Here is a 16,186-nt window from a genome sequence, read left to right as displayed (position 1 = left end):
TCTTTCAGAATGAAAGATAAAATAATCCTGTAGAAATATGCTAAAGGACGAGCATTCCTTATTTTGTGATTTATCAGAATTTAAACATAGCACAAGCTTACAGAATGGTTTTAATAGGATGAACACTTTTGTTTAAATCTTATGCCTTTTTTTTTTTCTTTTTAAATGTAGGTGTTCTCCTTCCAGAACTAGTAGTTTCTGTAGTGCTTCTGCTCAGTAAAAATGCTGGTCTCATGCAGGAGGCTGGAGCTGTCCCTCTGCTGGGTGGCCTGTTAGAACATCTGGATCGGTTCAACCACCTGGCACCAGGAAAGGAAAGGGACGACCATGAAGAGTTAGCCTGGCCCGGCATCATGGGTATGGCATCTTAACTTAAAGACTTTCACTGAGGAAAGTTTTGTCCTAGTCTATTCTGTTCTTGCCTTTTCATTTGAAAGACTATTTAACAAAGGAAGACCAGTTATTGCCATTTTCACTGATGGTAGTGTAAATGGAAAACAAAGATAATCCAAATCAGAACAGATTTGGGTTATATTTAAGGAAAATTTTTCTGTTAGAAATGGTTGTTACATCCCAAATTGGATTATTTTAGAACATTCTGGAAAACCCTTTCTTGGAAATTGTCTCCAGAAGGTACTGTTGAGGTGGTTAGGTATGGTCCCACTTTGGAGGCAGACATTAATATGGGAGGACTTTCTTAAACTCATTGGTGTTATGTGACATGAGTTATGGAGTTCCCATAGTCAGCTGAGCACTTCCCATCCGTACTGTCTCGAGTGCTTACCAAATTGGAATGAAACTTGTCTTCTCAAAGTTTTGAATTTTGATGCTTTTGAATCTAAGTATTATGACTTCCTGAACTCACAGAATTAATTGAAGTTGTGGTTCAACTTTCATTTTATAGGAAAGCTCAAGCAAGGTAGGCCTTTTCTTATGCCATTGTAGATTGTCATTTCTATAACATAGGAGCTTAAAACGAAAAGTAACAGTTGTCCTGAGGAAAATAACTGACCTTAGGATATTGAGCATAATTTTTTATTTTTTAGTATAGCTAATATTTTCAACGCGATTCATCTACTGTTGTGAACTTAAATGGTCATTTGTGACCTTTGTCTGTTTACTGTGTATGGTTGAAGGCATATAACTTGATCAGCAGTTCAAACATACTCATTGTAAAACCTTTTTTTATTGTGAAGTATAACATGGACACGAAAGTACCGAAAGCAGCTTTGGGACTGATCACAGGGGAAGCTGTTCATTAAGCAGGACCCTCCCAAACACTGTCTCTGTCTCCCTGAAAGATTCCCCTCTCTGGGCTTGTGTGCTTGCCGCTCCCCTGCTTCTCTTGATCATTTTATCAGATAGACATGTTCCCCATAACAACTTAGTTGTTTAAACATCCTCATGTCTTTTGCTTGGTGGTTTGTAAGGCGTGTTTTAGTACAGAATGCCAGGTTTCCACAGTGATTGTGCCTCATCTCTACAAAGTGTGGGAGTTCTCCCTGTCCCTCCTCTGTGCCAAGAGATCGCATGCCATTTTTTTCCATATGCATTTTGTCCGTAGGATTGTTGTGGCAGCACGCTTGGGTGAAAGGACCGTTGTGGTCTCTCGTCTAGAGTGCCACTTTTGTCTGAATCAGGTGACTCTGCCCGTGTCTGCTTCTGAGCACAGAGCTTTGCCCCAGAAATATTGCACTTGCTGGCACTTCTAGTGCACTGTGGAATAGAAATGGTGATAATGGGCATCCTTGTCTTGTTCCTAAGAGCAGAGGGAAAACTTCCCAGAGTTCACACATGAAGTATGATGTTTGCTGTAGGACTTTCTTTGTAGATACCTTAAAATATTAAGTTTGTTTCCTTCTGTTTCTGCTTTGTGATGAGTCTTTAATGGTGAATGGATTTTTAAAATTATTTATTTATATTTTATTTATTTATTTTCGGCTGTGTTGAGTCTTTGTTGCTGTGCGTGGGCTTTCTCTAGTTGCGGCAAGGAGGGACTACTCTTCGTTTTGGTGCGTGGGCTTCTCATTGCGGTGGCTTCTCTTGTTGTGGAGAATGGGCTCTAGGTGTGCGGGCTTCGGTAGTTGCAGCACGTGGGCTCAGTAGTTGTGGCTCGTGGGCTTTAGAGCGCAGACTCAGTAGTTGTGGCGCATGGGCTTAGTTGCTCCCTGGCATGTGGGATCTTCCTGCACCAGGGATTGAATCCGTGTCCCTTGCATTGGCAGGTGGATTCTTAACCACTGTGCCACCAGGGAAGTCCCGTGAATGGATATTAAGTTTCATCAAATACTTTTTCTGCAACTCTTGATGATTCTACAGTTTTTTTCCATCCATGTTGTCACAAATGGCAAAATTTCATTCTTTTTTATGGCTGAGTAGTATTCCATCACATATATTTGGTATATATATATGTATATATGGTGTATATATGTGTGTGTGTGTGTATACACACACATATACAAACCACACCTTTTTTATCCATTCATCTGTTGATGGATACTTGACTGTTTTCACCTTTTGGCTGTTGTGACTAACGCTGCTGTGAATATGACTGTGTAGATGTCTGAGTCCCTGCTTTCACTTCTTTTGGGTATATAGCCAAAAGTGGGATTGCTGAATCATATGATAATTCCATGTTTAATTTCTTAAGGAATTGCCATACTGTTTTCCACAGTAGCTGTACCATTTTATATTCCCGCAGGCAATGCACAAGGAAGGGTTCTAATTTCTCCACCTCTTTGCCAACACTTGTTGTCTGTTTTTTAAATAATAGCCATCCTGTTTGGATGAAGTGGTATTACATTGTAGTTTTGATTTGGTTTTCCCTAATGATTAGTGGTGTTGTGCATCTGTTTATGTGCCTGTTGACTATGTGCATATCTTTGGAGAAATGTCTTTTCAAGTCTTTTTCCAACTTTTGTTTTTTTGCCATCCTGTGTGATCTTAGTTCCCTGACCAGGGATTGAACCCGTGCCCCCTGCAGTGGAAGTGCAGAGTCCTAACCACTGGACCACCGGGGAATCCCTCTTTTTCCTACTTTTGAGCCAGATTTTTTTGTTGTTATTGTAGAGTTGTAGGAGTTTCTTATGTATTCTGGATATATATGATTTGCAAATATTTTCTCTCATTCTGTGGGTTGCTTTTTCATTCTGTTGATAGTGTACTTTGATTTTTTTTTGGATGAAGGTTGCCTGTGCATTTGGTGTTTTGTCTAAAAATATCATTGCCAAATCCAGTGTCATTAAGCTTTCCTCCTATGTTTTCTTCTAAGACACACACACACACACACACACACACACACACACACACACACACGTTTTTTTTTTTTTTTTTGACTGCGCCGTTCAGCATGTGGGATCTTAGTTCCCCGACCAGGGATCAAACCCGTGCCCCTTGCCTTGGAAATGCAGAGTCTCAACCACTGGACTGCCAGGGAAGTCCAAGAGTTTTCTGTTTTATAGTTTTAGCTCTTATGTTTAGGACTTTAATCTATTTTGAGTTAATTTTTGTGTATGGTGAAAGGTAGGGGTCCAACTTGATTCATTTGCAATTGAATATTCAGTTTTCCCAGCACCATTTATTTCTAAAGACTGTCCTTTTTTCCCCATTGAATGGTCTTGCCACCCTTGTCAAAAAAATCATTTGACTATATATTGTGAGGATTTATTTCTGGGCTCTCTATTCTGTTGATCCAAATGTCTGTCATTATGCTGATACCACACTGTTCTTTCTTTCTTTATTTTTCTTCTTTCTTAGGGTTTAATCTGACATTTTTCTAACTTTCTGAGAAATGATAATTGTTAGCATACTGATGTTTTTGTAATATGTTTATTTTGAAAGTTTTCTAACAGAGATAAAAGAGAGAATAATAAAATGAATGTAGAATAAAAAGTATTCACAATCCTGGGGACTTTCCTGGCATTTCAGTGGTTAGGACTCTGAGCTTCCATGCAGGGGGCACGGGTTCCATTCCCCGTTGGGAACTAAGATCCCACATGCTGCGTGGTGTGGCCAAAAAAAAACAACTCACATTCCCGAAGCATTCCTACACTTTCTATCTGATTGATTGATTGTATTATTTTAAAGCATATTTCTGTCTTTAAAACATTTTCATACACTTCACCTGTTAAGAAGATGATAAGAACTTTTTTGGGAGAATAAAACCACAATCTCATTTTCCTAAGATTAACAGTGATTGATTAATCTTTTTATTAGTGGTTATTTTGAGTCAGGATCTAAACAAGTTCTGTACGTTGCAGTTGGGTGATACATACTTGAGTCTCTTTTTCCCCAACAGCTATTTCCAGGCTCTCCTCTCCCTCTCTTTTGTCATACTGTTTATTTTTCAAAGAAGTAGGACATTTGTTCTGGAGAATTTCACATTTTCTGAACTTGGTTGATTGCATTTTCTTCTTCAAATCTTAACATCTTCTGTCAGTTACATTTTCTGTACACTGCTGATACTATGTATAGGCTTAATGAGATTCGGATTCAGTTTTGATGGGTCAGAGTGTGTGCGCTTTTTGTTTCATCGGCTCAGAGGCCTGTGATGGTGGGTGGCCCCACCTTCACTTCTGTTCACATGGACCAGGGAGTTCATGTATAACGTGTCCTCTGTGCAGTCCCCCAGCAACCTTGCCCTCAGCTCTCTGGTAGCATAAGATACAGTTTGCACAGGGAGGATGTGATCCTGGCTTGATTCACCACCACCCCACCCCTCGTTAACCATTTTTTGTAATATTAAGTTGGAGTCCTAATGCTTCCAAAGGTGACCCATGAGGTTTTCTTTTTTTTTTTGAGTATCATTATGAACTCATTGAATTTTATTGATTTTATGTTTGTTAACTTTTTAGCTTTTCTTTTTTCCTAATATATACAGTTAAAGGTAGAAATGCCCTCAAACATACGTTTAGCTGTATGTCACAAGTGTTGATTTGTAGTATTTTCATTATTGTTCATTTCAGTTGTCTGATTTCCGTAGTCATTTTTTTCTGGGAATTTATGAAATATATTTTATAATTTTCAAATATGTAGAGGTTTTAATTTATTTTTTGTTACCTGTTTCTGCTATTCATTCGTTTGTTTATTTACTTATTTATTTATTTTTGGCGGTACCACACGGCTTGCGAGATTGAACCTAGGCCCTTGGCAGTGAAAGCGTGGAGTCCTAACCACTGGGCCCCCGGGGAATTCCGTTACCTATTTCTAACTTAACTGCATTGTAGTCAGTGTCCCTGCTGTGTAACTTGACTTATTTGAAATCTTTTGAGATTTGCTCTAATGCTTGGTATATGGCCAGACTTGCTATTCATGCTGTTCATGTGGTGTTTTTGTTTTTAAATCATTCTGTATCCTTGCTGAATTTTTGTTTGTGGTGACAGCTATAGGAAGAGGTATGTTAATTTCTCATTGTGTTTGTGGATTTGTCTATTTCACCTTGTAGTTCTTTCACACAGTTTGTACTAGTCAGGTTATCTATTGATCTATTGATTCATTGACTTTGGTTTCTGTATACACAGAGTCATTTTTTACAGGTCAGAACTGTAGAAATAATGAGGAAGTGACGCTTATACGCAAAGCTGATTTGGAGAACCATAATAAAGATGGAGGCTTCTGGACTGTGATTGATGGGAAAGTGTATGATATAAAGGACTTCCAGACGCAGTCATTAACAGGAAATAGTATTCTTGGTAAGGCCTCGCTTTTTACTTCATGGTTAGTAGTTTCAGATGTGTTATTTTAAGCAGAGCGTTTGGTTTAAAATAATCAATTTAGTACTGCTCCAGCACCCGTACATTTCAATCTGTCAGTGACTTTGGGGTCTGTCCTATCACAGCAAATTCAGGCACATATGCAAAATTTCTTATCATTATGCATTTTTTGTTCCAACACTTGTTGGAACTTGTTCCAAGTTCTGAGTTGACCCAGACAGCCCTGGCAGAGGATGAGAGATCACATTACTTTGGTAACCCTCACTTTGGAGTTAACCTGCCTAATCTATTTCCTACTTGCCATTTCTACTATAAATGCCTAGGCAAACTGTACTGAAGTCATGTTGCTTTTGTTTGTTATGTTTCAGCTCAGTTTGTAGGGGAAGACCCAGTGGTAGCTTTGGAAGCTGCTTTGCAGTTTGAAGACACACGGGAATCAATGCATGCCTTCTGTGTTGGCCAGTATCTGGAGGTGAGGCTGTGTGCAGTGAGCACCAAGGTGGACTTTAGTGGAGAACCTCTCTGGATATTTCTGAGAAGTGGTTTTTACCCTGAAATATTGCTGGTTGGATCTTTTGGGGGAGGGGGTCATTATTAAGTGATAAACACAAAGATCTTTTAGAGATGTTTTTTCATAAATCAATTTACATTTATTCATGTAGTTTATGATGTATTAGCCTTGAAAAATTATTTTAAAATTGTTAATTTGTAAGAAACGTAGACCATGTTCCACAAAAAAAAAAAGAGGTTAACTTTTTGTCTTTATGATTTTATTGTAATCCTATGTAGAAATTTGGAAGGACTTACCATCTTGAGATATATATTTTTGGGGAGGAACTATTTAGTAGCATAATTTTTTAGAATAGAAATATGTCCGTTCTATATATTCATTAGCATTGGGATTTATATATTGGGATTGGCTTTCCAGATATGGATACAGAGGTAATAAAATTTATTAAGTTATGCCTCAAGGGTAATGTTTGCAGCATTTTATGAAGGGAAAAATTAACTTTGTTTATAAATTGTCATGTGGCTGGCAACGTTTAAGATTATTTTCATTAGATCCTTTTCTTTTCCAACTTCTATTTGCTTCCCTAAGGAATTTTCTAGCCAAGTGGTTTATCCTTGCTTTGGATTTTCTACCAGACTTATGCATATACTGTCTGCTTTATATCTTGTGTTATTTTGGTAGCAGCCTGATCTCACTATTATAGGATATAGTCTTTATTATGGCAGTATGTCTTGTTTAAGGTTAAAGCTGTTGGTCTTGGTTTAATGTTAATTAACGCTGTTTTCTCATACTACTAATCTCATCATACTAATATTGAAATTTGTCTTTTGCAGCCTGACCAAGAAATTGTTACCATACCAGATTTGGGAAGTCTGTCTTCACCTCTTATAGACACGGAAAGAAATCTGGGCCTACTCCTTGGGTTACACGCTTCCTATTTAGCTATGAGCACACCGCTATCTCCAGTTGAGGTCGAATGCGCCAGTAAGAAAAATTTTGTTTTCTGCTAACAGATTAGCAGGTTATTTTAGCTGAGCTGTAAGTGCTACTGAGAATAGAACAGGAAGAATCAGCACAGTTATTGGTGAGGAAAAATAAGGATAGTGAGACTAAACCAGTTAATAGAAATAGCTGTGAGCGGCTTTCATTTGTGCTCACGATCTGTGGCAGCACAGGAAGCTAACAGGTATGTAGGAATGTTGGGCCTGTGCGTGGTCTCACTTCTGCATCCTCTAACAGATCGGCTCAACTCGACTGACATCTCCCTGTGTGCCTAGAAATCCACGTGATGTGGATTGGCTGTTCCTCTTAGGAATGCTGTTCTGTTTGAGCATTGCGTTTTTACCATACTCAAATCCAATACATTTTGGGATGGCAGCCTTTGTAACCACCTAAAGTATTACATTTTCTCCCTATCCCATATGATAGGTTTAAATATCTCTTCACATATTTTTGCATTTCTCCATCTGTCTTTCACTGACTATCCAACAAGTATCTATCGAGTAATTTCTCATGTGAATTACCATGTTAGTCTCTAACATGGGCGTAGTAGGTGTAGAATTAGGTGCACCTCTGCCCTCAGGTGCTTCCTGTGTGATGATGAGCCAGACATGGTAAGCAGGTCAGGTTGGATGGTGTTAGAGGATAAAATGGAGACATTTGTAAGTGGTTTGGGAAGTGGGGATGGGGTGGAGGGAAAGACTTCATGGAGGTGGAGCCATCCTGAAATTGGAGCCCCAGCAGACTGGGTGTGTGAGGGCATCGTTGAGAAAGTCAGCTTCGAGCTGCTTGTGTATGTGTAGGGTCGGGGGAGAAGGCTAGTGGGCAGGGATGATCATGGTGCCTGCTCAGCCTGCCTTCTGGAGCACACCCTTGGTGTGTGTGCTGGGCGCCTTGCTGTCTGCAGAGCCTCGAAGACAGTGGCCTTTTTTCCTCTGAAGACCTGTAGGGGACTTCCCTGGTGGCACAGTGGTTAAGAATCCGCCTGCCAATGCGGGGGACACGGGTTCGAGCCCTGGTCCGGGAAGATCCCACATGCCGCGGAGCAACTAAGCCCATGTGCCACAACTACTGAGCCTGCGCTCTAGAGCCCGCAAGCCACAATTGCTGAGACAGAGTGCTGTAACTACTGAAGCCCGCACACCTAGATCCCATGCTCTGCAACAGGAGAAGCCACCGCAATGAGAAGCCCATGCACCGCAACGAAGAGTAGCCCCCGCTCGCTGCAACTAGAGAAAGCCCACGCAGCAATGAAGACCCAGTGCAGCCAAAAATAAAAAAAAAAACACAAAAAATAAATTTTTTTTAAAAAAAGAAACAAGACGGAGTTCTAAATGGAGAGGTTCAGGGAGGGTCTGATCACATTTGTGTTTTAGAAGAATTAATGTGGCACTTTGATGAATGCTCCTGAATGCTCTAAAATCGAAATTTCCAGTAAAAGGACATTGAGTGCATCCCAGATTTGATTGTTTGGGTTTTGGAGGAATATTTTGATAGCACAGTTATTGAAAAAAAATCTGTAGTTATGTAAAAACCGATTATTCTTTGGTGAATCTCACTCATAGCAGTTACAATGAGTATCCCTATTTGCACTGATGGGTGGCATGTTCTTATGGGGTCTGACCTGTGCCTCGACACAGGTCTCCTTTATAGCCTACTGGATCTCAGGTTTCCACGTATCCATCCCTTACTTAACGATCTTGTGTTGTATGTTCAGTAGTTTCTTATTATTATTAATTGATTAATGCTCTAGGGAGACGTGCTGCCCTCAGCATGTTTTTCTTCATGGAACCCTTCACACATGCTGTTCTCCTGCCTGGATGCTCAGCGTCTTGGTCTTCATCCAGATTACAGCAAATTCCTTACCGTCCCCCCGAATAGTCGGGGGCTTGTTGCTGCACGGTCGTTCCCCTCGTAGTACTTGTAGCCTGTGGTTATCCCAGTTGAAATCGGTGATTACTTGTGTAAGTGGTGCCTCAGTGCTCTTTTCCCTGTTAGAAGGCATAGCTCTAGTCTTCACATGGTTTCTGTGGAACTGGACAGCTCCATGTTTGAGCAGGTATCTGGAACAATTATATTGGGTTCTGATACCATGCTTAAGATGTGTTGAGTAACCAGAAAGTGTTACTTTTTTTCACATAGATATAGGAATTATAAGCCAATCTATGTAAATATGTTAGATGTGACTTTCATATGATCTTGAATTTCACCTCCTAAATGAAGTACTTAGTTTTCTATCTTTTTTTTTTTTTTCCAGTATTTATTTCTGAACAGTGCACTCAGGTTTCTTTTTAACGTTTGCATGTGCACTCTCTAGAGTGGCTTCAGTCATCCATCTTCTCTGGAGGCCTGCAGACTAGCCAGATCCACTACAGCTACAATGAGGAGAAAGATGAGGACCACTGTAGCTCTCCAGGGGGCACTCCCGCCAGCAAGTCCCGGCTCTACTCCCACAGACGGGCGCTGGGTGACCATTCCCAGGCATTCCTGCAAGCCATTGCTGACAATAACATTCAAGACCACAACGTGAAGGTGAGTGAGGCCTTCCCACACTCAGCGTCCTTTGTTTACCTTAGGACTTTGACTTGTGAACACCTTAGCACAGACTTTGGTTAGCTTAGCACAGACTTAGTTTACATATTATTTGGAGGGCTGGTTTTGAGGTAAGAGGCTGGTTCAGTTCAATGTCCGGTGAGGTTTTAGAAGCTACGGCACTTAGTTTAGAATTCATGACGATGTTGTGAGGTTGGCTCTGAAGTTACCCCCAGCTGTTTCTGTTGCAGGACTTTCTGTGTCAGATAGAAAGGTACTGTAGGCAGTGCCACTTGACCACACCCATCACCTTTCCTCCTGAGCATCCTGTGGAGGAGGTCGGCCGCTTGCTGTTATGCTGCCTCTTAAAACATGAAGATTTAGGTATGACGCTCAGTGTTGTAGCTGTACTGTAGATCTTTCAACTGACATGTAGTACACATTCATTCCTACCCTGCCCTTTCTTTTAAATATCTTTTACAGGTCACGTGGCATTATCTTTAGTTTATGCAGGTACACTTGGTATTGAGCAAGTAAAGCACAGAACGTTGCCTAAATCAGTGGTGGATGTTTGTAGAGTTGTCTACCAAGCAAAATGCTCACTCATTAAGGTAAATAGATTTCGATTTTCTTTCTTCTGTGCTTCTGGACAGTTGGCGAAGTATCTGTTGTTAAGTTGTTCTTTCATATTTAACTTTGTAGACACATCAAGAACAGGGCCGTTCTTACAAGGAGGTCTGTGCCCCAGTCATTGAACGTTTGAGGTTCCTCTTTAATGAACTGAGACCTGCAGTTTGTAATGACCTCTCTATAATGTCCAAGTTTAAACTGTTAAGTTCTTTGCCCCGTTGGAGGAGGATAGCTCAGAAGATAATTCGAGAACGAAGGAAGAAGAGAGGTAAGAAGGTAAAAGGTAGGAGGATTCTTTCAGAGTGTGTCCCCGTATAGGTGTCTGTGGTTGCAGTGAGGCTGTGGGCTGCTGCTCACCTATTGTAGCATTTTCACAAGTGCCATAATGTTTGTTATGTGTATTTAGGGTTAAGTGTACAAATCCTGCTTATTTTTCCAAGATATCAGATGATGATGCAACTTTGGGATTGAGTGTGTTATCATTTGGTAACTAGTAAATTGATGCTGAAAATACTGTAAACTTTATTAAATTGATGGGGAAAAGGAAGTGTTTTTTTAATCACTTGTCCTGGTAATGAGATATATGGGAACGTTTAATCTTTCAATAAATCTTGCCATTCTTGTGAAGAAATGTTTTTCTTTGGCAATATTGAGTATTCTGAAACATGGAAGATTGTTATAAAAGGAAACAAAAGAGTTACTGATATTTTCAGGAAGCAACTGTGTAGCGATACGGAAAAGAGTTTTTGTATTATCCAAACTTTGAGTGAAAATACATACTTTCTAATTTGGTCACTTGTGGTTATAAGCAAGTCTACCAAAATATCTGATTATATTCTTATGAATTATATTGATTTATCCCCAGATTAGCTTATTAAGCAATATTAATTACTGAGTTTTAGATGGACATTACAAACAATGCCATGAAAGACTAACTTATTGTAGACGCCATCCTGAATTGATTGTTCCTGAGCTTAAACCACAGCTTATCTGGATCCTGGAGATGCTCTGAATCAGGAGATATGGCAGGAACACTTCTGAGATCCCTTTAACCCAGGTAGCCAGGAAACTCAGAGACTGCCATCTCAGCGTGAGGGAGGGTGGCCCCATCCCCGTGTGGCCATTGCCTCCCTGGTCTCTGAGCTCACACTGTCACCGCTTAAAATTTCTTGATGTTGTGGGTTTATATACTTAATTGTAACATAGAAATAATTAATATTCCTGGTGCTGTGCTAAGTTTAATGATTTACTGGTAGGGCTCCACAGGACTCAGAAGAACTATTATACTCTTAGTTATTACTGTGAAAGGGTACAGATAAAAATTAGCAAGAGGAGAGGTGCATGGAGGGAATTCCGAAGGAAACCGGGTCCGGGCTTCCAGTGTTCCCTCCAGTGAATCACACAGGGTCGTGCTTGGTTCTCTCAGCAGTGACATGTGACACGTGTGAAGGACTGTCAGTCAGGAATGCTCACCTGAACCTTGGTGTCCAGGGTTGTTGTTGGGAGTCAGTCACGTGGCCATGTGGGGCCTGCGTGATTGCTCTCAGCTGCCCAGACTCCATCCAGAGTAGACACAGGCAGTTGCCGTAAGTCACAAGCTGTCTGGTTACACTGGTAAAGGTGGTCCTGTGCCTCAGACACACTCTTCTCAGGCAGAACATACCAAGGTTTCAGAGCTCAGTTCGCAGGAGCTGGTGAAGAGCCAGTGCTGACGGGACAGGCCTTTCTTGGGAATTTGCAGGGTTTGAGCAGCCCAGACCTGCTGTGTTAATGTTTTATTGCCTATGTTTATTATTGTGTTGCTGGTTATTTATATTATATATTGAGAAGAATGAGACTGAAAACCTTGAAGAGGACCAAAAGTACGGAAGCAACACCACATATCACATTGCAAATTCAATAGAAATTTCTCTGATTAAAAAGACTAACGTAGTCAGAGGCATCTAATTGATTCAGTTGCACACTGGTGACAGAACCAATGCACTAGTCCAGGGTGGGCAAACTAGGGTCTGGGGACAAATGCAGCCTACCACTTGCTATGTATCGCCCATGAGCTAAGGCTGGGTTTTGCATTTTTAAATTATTTTTTAAAAACTCAAAAGAAGACTATGATTCATGAAGATTATATGAAGTTTAAATGACAGCATTCATAAATAAAGTTTGCCAGTTTTCATGCTGCAACAGTAGAGTATTTGCAGTAGACTGAAATAGCTTGCAAAGGCTAAAATATTCACTGTCTGGCCCTTTATGAAAAAGTTTGCCAACCCCTGGGCTTCCCCTTCTTTAGGGCTTCCCTCCATCATAACACTGTCACTGTCTTTCTATCCCTGACATGGAGTGGCAAAGTGTTATTACTAGATGTCATGTGAGAATAATTATGATAGTTTTTACTTTTGTAATTTGAGCACTTGACAATGATATTTATGTGTTTCTGTGAATAAAATATATCCTTTACCTTCATGCAAATTTAAACATTTCTTAATTTAAAATCATATTTAATGATTGTTATAATGAATGATGTTTTTAAACATAGTTCCTAAGAAGCCAGACTCTACTGATGATGAAGAAAAAATTGGAAACGGAGAGAGTGAAGAAGCTTGCATCTTGCCTCACAGTCCTATAAATGTGGACAAAAGACCCATTACAGTTAAATCACCCAAGGTGAAGTATTTTGTGTGGTTCTAAGACTGGCTGTGTAGAAGCACAACATACTGCAAGGGAATCCACAAATATTGTTGCTTTGTTTTCGAATATACAGTAGAGAGTTTGGTGGTCATTAAAAGTATGAGTAACTGTGCCCCAGTGATGCTTAATGCACTTGACTTATGGTGCCCTGGTCAAATTGATAGCTGGAGAAGTGTTTCCTTTTGCCTTTATTAGTATATTGTATCATTATTTGTTCACCATTTTCTTCATTCATTTATTCACTCATTCATTGAATGTATCCTTTGTTCCAGAAGCTATTAATATGGATGATAATTTAACTTTGCATGTCAGGTTAGCTGATTCCAAAGTATGTAAGCATATAGATTATAAATTCACTTATAAGCCTATTTATGATGTAGTCATTTTTATCATAAATTAATTACTAAATTTAAAATATTTTACCAATTTAAACCTAGTGGCATTTATTTATATTTTCTTCAAGTAATTGTTTTAGAGCACATGTTAATATGAATAGGGTTAACTAATGGTGAAAATGGTTTTCCTTTGTCAGGATAAATGGCAGCCACTGTTGAGTACAGTTACAGGTGTTCACAAATACAAATGGTTGAAGCAGAATGTTCAGGGTCTGTATCCTCAGTCTGCACTCCTCAGTACTATTGCTGAATTTGCCCTTAAAGAAGAGCCAGTGGATGTGGAAAAAATGAGAAAATGCCTACTAAAACAGGTAAATTTGCTAAGAACATTCTTCTCTGTATTGGATAATACATAAACACTTAACGGTATGCATTGATGTTTTGCAGTTGGAGAGAGCAGAGGTTCGCCTGGAAGGGATAGATACAATTTTAAAACTGGCAGCCAAAAATTTCTTACTTCCGTCTGTGCAGTATGCTATGTTCTGTGGATGGCAAAGACTTATTCCAGAGGGGATTGATATAGGGTAAGACTTTATAATATTTTTTTCTTAATTAAGGGAAGCTGTGACAACAAAGCATTGTTTTATTGAAGCCTGGCAGTATTCTGAGTAAAATTCTTCATCTTTGTTTGAAAGGGAACCCCTTACTGATTGTTTAAAGGATGTTGATTTGATCCCACCTTTTAATCGGATGCTGCTTGAAGTAACTTTTGGCAAGCTGTATGCTTGGGCTGTTCAGAATATTCGAAATGTTTTGATGGATGCAAATAACAAGTTTAAAGAACTTGGTGAGTTAAAAATCTGACAGTTAAAAGGCTGTATTAAAATTGCTGTTGATGTCAATGATCACATCAGCATTATTTCATAGTTTGGCTCTTTATTATATATTCTGGAAACTTGCAAATTCTTATTATTGCTTTGAAGACTTTAATAACTTTGTGCATTAGAATGATAATCTAAGCTGCTTTAAGTTTTCTCAAATTCTAAACAAAACTTTCAAAATTTGGCAGAAGATACAATCTTGTAGTATCCTAATATAAAGCTTTTGCATTTTAACATTTTCATGTGTATCACTTACACAATCTATCCTAGAATGTGTATCCTATATTAATACATAATTTCCTGGACAGTTTGAGCATCTACAAAGAAGTGGTAGGATTGGTTTTGTGGAAGAGAAGTGAAATATCTCTCTTACATTTGACATGAAATGAGTAAGCCACCAGGGATATTTAGAAGAGCAGTGTGATACGTTTTGTAGACAGATGAAGATAGCTGTATGTGGAGTGATGGTGGTATGATTATTGCAAAGCAATACAGAGCTGCCCGATGTCCACACTCTATGGATATCTGATGAAAAAGACAGACTTATAAAAAAAAATTGTTAATGCTTTCTTCATCGTGTATGTTCTTGTATCCATGCACAAGAAATTTATGTAGGTGCCAATGCTTTTTAGGTATCCAGCCTGTCCCCCTGCAAACCATCACAAATGAGAACCCGTCGGGACCCAGCCTGGGGACAACCCCACAAGCACGCTTTCTCCTGGTAATGCTCAGCACGCTCACCCTGCAGCACGGTGCCCACAACCTGAGCCTCCTGCTGAACTCTGGCATGCTCGCTCTCACACAGACAGCACTTCGGCTCATCGGTGGGTCGGCATCGCCCTAAGTCCTTTGTGAAAATGCCACGGTTTTGCCTTGATCTCTCTCTCTCTTTTTATAAACTTTTTTTTTATTGTGGTAAAATACAAATAACATAAAATTTACTATTCTAAGTACTTTTAAGTTTATAACTCATTGTTGTCAGTAAGCACATCCACAGTGTTGTGCAAGCCTTAATACTATCTAGTTCCATAACTTTTCATCACCCCAAACGCAAACCCATATCCATTTAGCAGTGACTCCTGAATTCCCACTCCCCCAGCTGTTGGCAACAACAAGTCTGCTTTCTGTCTCTATGGACTTGCTCCTTCTGGATATTTCATACAAATGAAAGCATACAATTTTAGCCTTTTGTATCTGGCTTATTTCATTTAGCATGTATCAGTACTTCATTTCTTTCTATGGCTGAAAACTGTTATATGAATATACTGTGTTTTATTTATCCATTCATCCATTGATGGACATTGGCTTGTATCTGCCTTTTGGCCATGGTGAGTGGTGCTGCTAGGAACATTTGTGTACAAGTTTTTGTTTGCACACCTGTTACCAGTCCTTTTGTCATATACTTAGGAGTGGAATTGCAGGGTCATATGGTAATCCTACGTTCAGCTTGCTCAGGAACTGTCAAACTATTCCACAGCACTATACCATTTTACATTCCCACCAGCAATGGGCCAGGAGTTTCAGTTTCTCCATGTCCTTGCCAACACTAGTTATTTTCTGTTTTTTTTTTTTTTTTTTTTTTGAATTAAGGCTACCCTACTTGGCGTGAAGTGGTATTTCATTGTGGTTTGTTTTACACTTCACTAATGTTGAATGATGTTGAGCCTCTTTACCTGTGCTTGTTGTATATCTAGGAGAAACGTCTGTTCACGTCCTTTGCCCATTTTAAAATTGGGTTGTTTGTGTTTTGAGTTGTCTGGGTCCTTTACATATTCTGGATACTAGATTGTTATCAGTTATGTGATTTGAAGACATTTTTTTCCCAGTCTGGGTTTTGTTTTTCTTTGGTGCCCAGAAATTTTAAAATTTGATTAAGTGTAATTTATCTGTTATTCTTTTGTT

The 16,186-nt window shown here is 39.5% G+C and overlaps 1 protein-coding gene across 6 annotated transcripts in view; it reads left to right on the top strand.

Moving 5' to 3' along the window:
• Nucleotides 1-16,186, top strand: part of LOC132428722 (E3 ubiquitin-protein ligase HERC2) — a 228,869-nt gene that overhangs the window by 85,066 nt on the left and 127,617 nt on the right. For 3 of the 6 annotated variants that reach the window (XM_060017026.1, XM_060017027.1, XM_060017021.1), the window contains 13 exons: nucleotides 172-357; nucleotides 5,520-5,690; nucleotides 6,080-6,183; nucleotides 7,056-7,206; nucleotides 9,539-9,753; nucleotides 10,005-10,137; nucleotides 10,237-10,364; nucleotides 10,456-10,666; nucleotides 12,917-13,044; nucleotides 13,601-13,774; nucleotides 13,851-13,987; nucleotides 14,099-14,250; nucleotides 14,917-15,108. In XM_060017026.1, coding sequence (XP_059873009.1) covers nucleotides 172-357; nucleotides 5,520-5,690; nucleotides 6,080-6,183; nucleotides 7,056-7,206; nucleotides 9,539-9,753; nucleotides 10,005-10,137; nucleotides 10,237-10,364; nucleotides 10,456-10,666; nucleotides 12,917-13,044; nucleotides 13,601-13,774; nucleotides 13,851-13,987; nucleotides 14,099-14,250; nucleotides 14,917-15,108 — 2,082 coding nt within the window. The remainder of the gene's footprint in view (nucleotides 1-171; nucleotides 358-5,519; nucleotides 5,691-6,079; nucleotides 6,184-7,055; nucleotides 7,207-9,538; nucleotides 9,754-10,004; nucleotides 10,138-10,236; nucleotides 10,365-10,455; nucleotides 10,667-12,916; nucleotides 13,045-13,600; nucleotides 13,775-13,850; nucleotides 13,988-14,098; nucleotides 14,251-14,916; nucleotides 15,109-16,186) is intronic. The other 3 variants (XM_060017023.1, XM_060017024.1, XM_060017022.1) reach the window with 3 other exon arrangements.

The sequence above is a fragment of the Delphinus delphis genome, chromosome 7 (genome assembly GCF_949987515.2).
Source record: "Delphinus delphis chromosome 7, mDelDel1.2, whole genome shotgun sequence".
NCBI classification, from domain to species: domain Eukaryota; kingdom Metazoa; phylum Chordata; class Mammalia; order Artiodactyla; family Delphinidae; genus Delphinus; species Delphinus delphis.
This window is presented reverse-complemented; position numbering and strand designations above follow the sequence as displayed.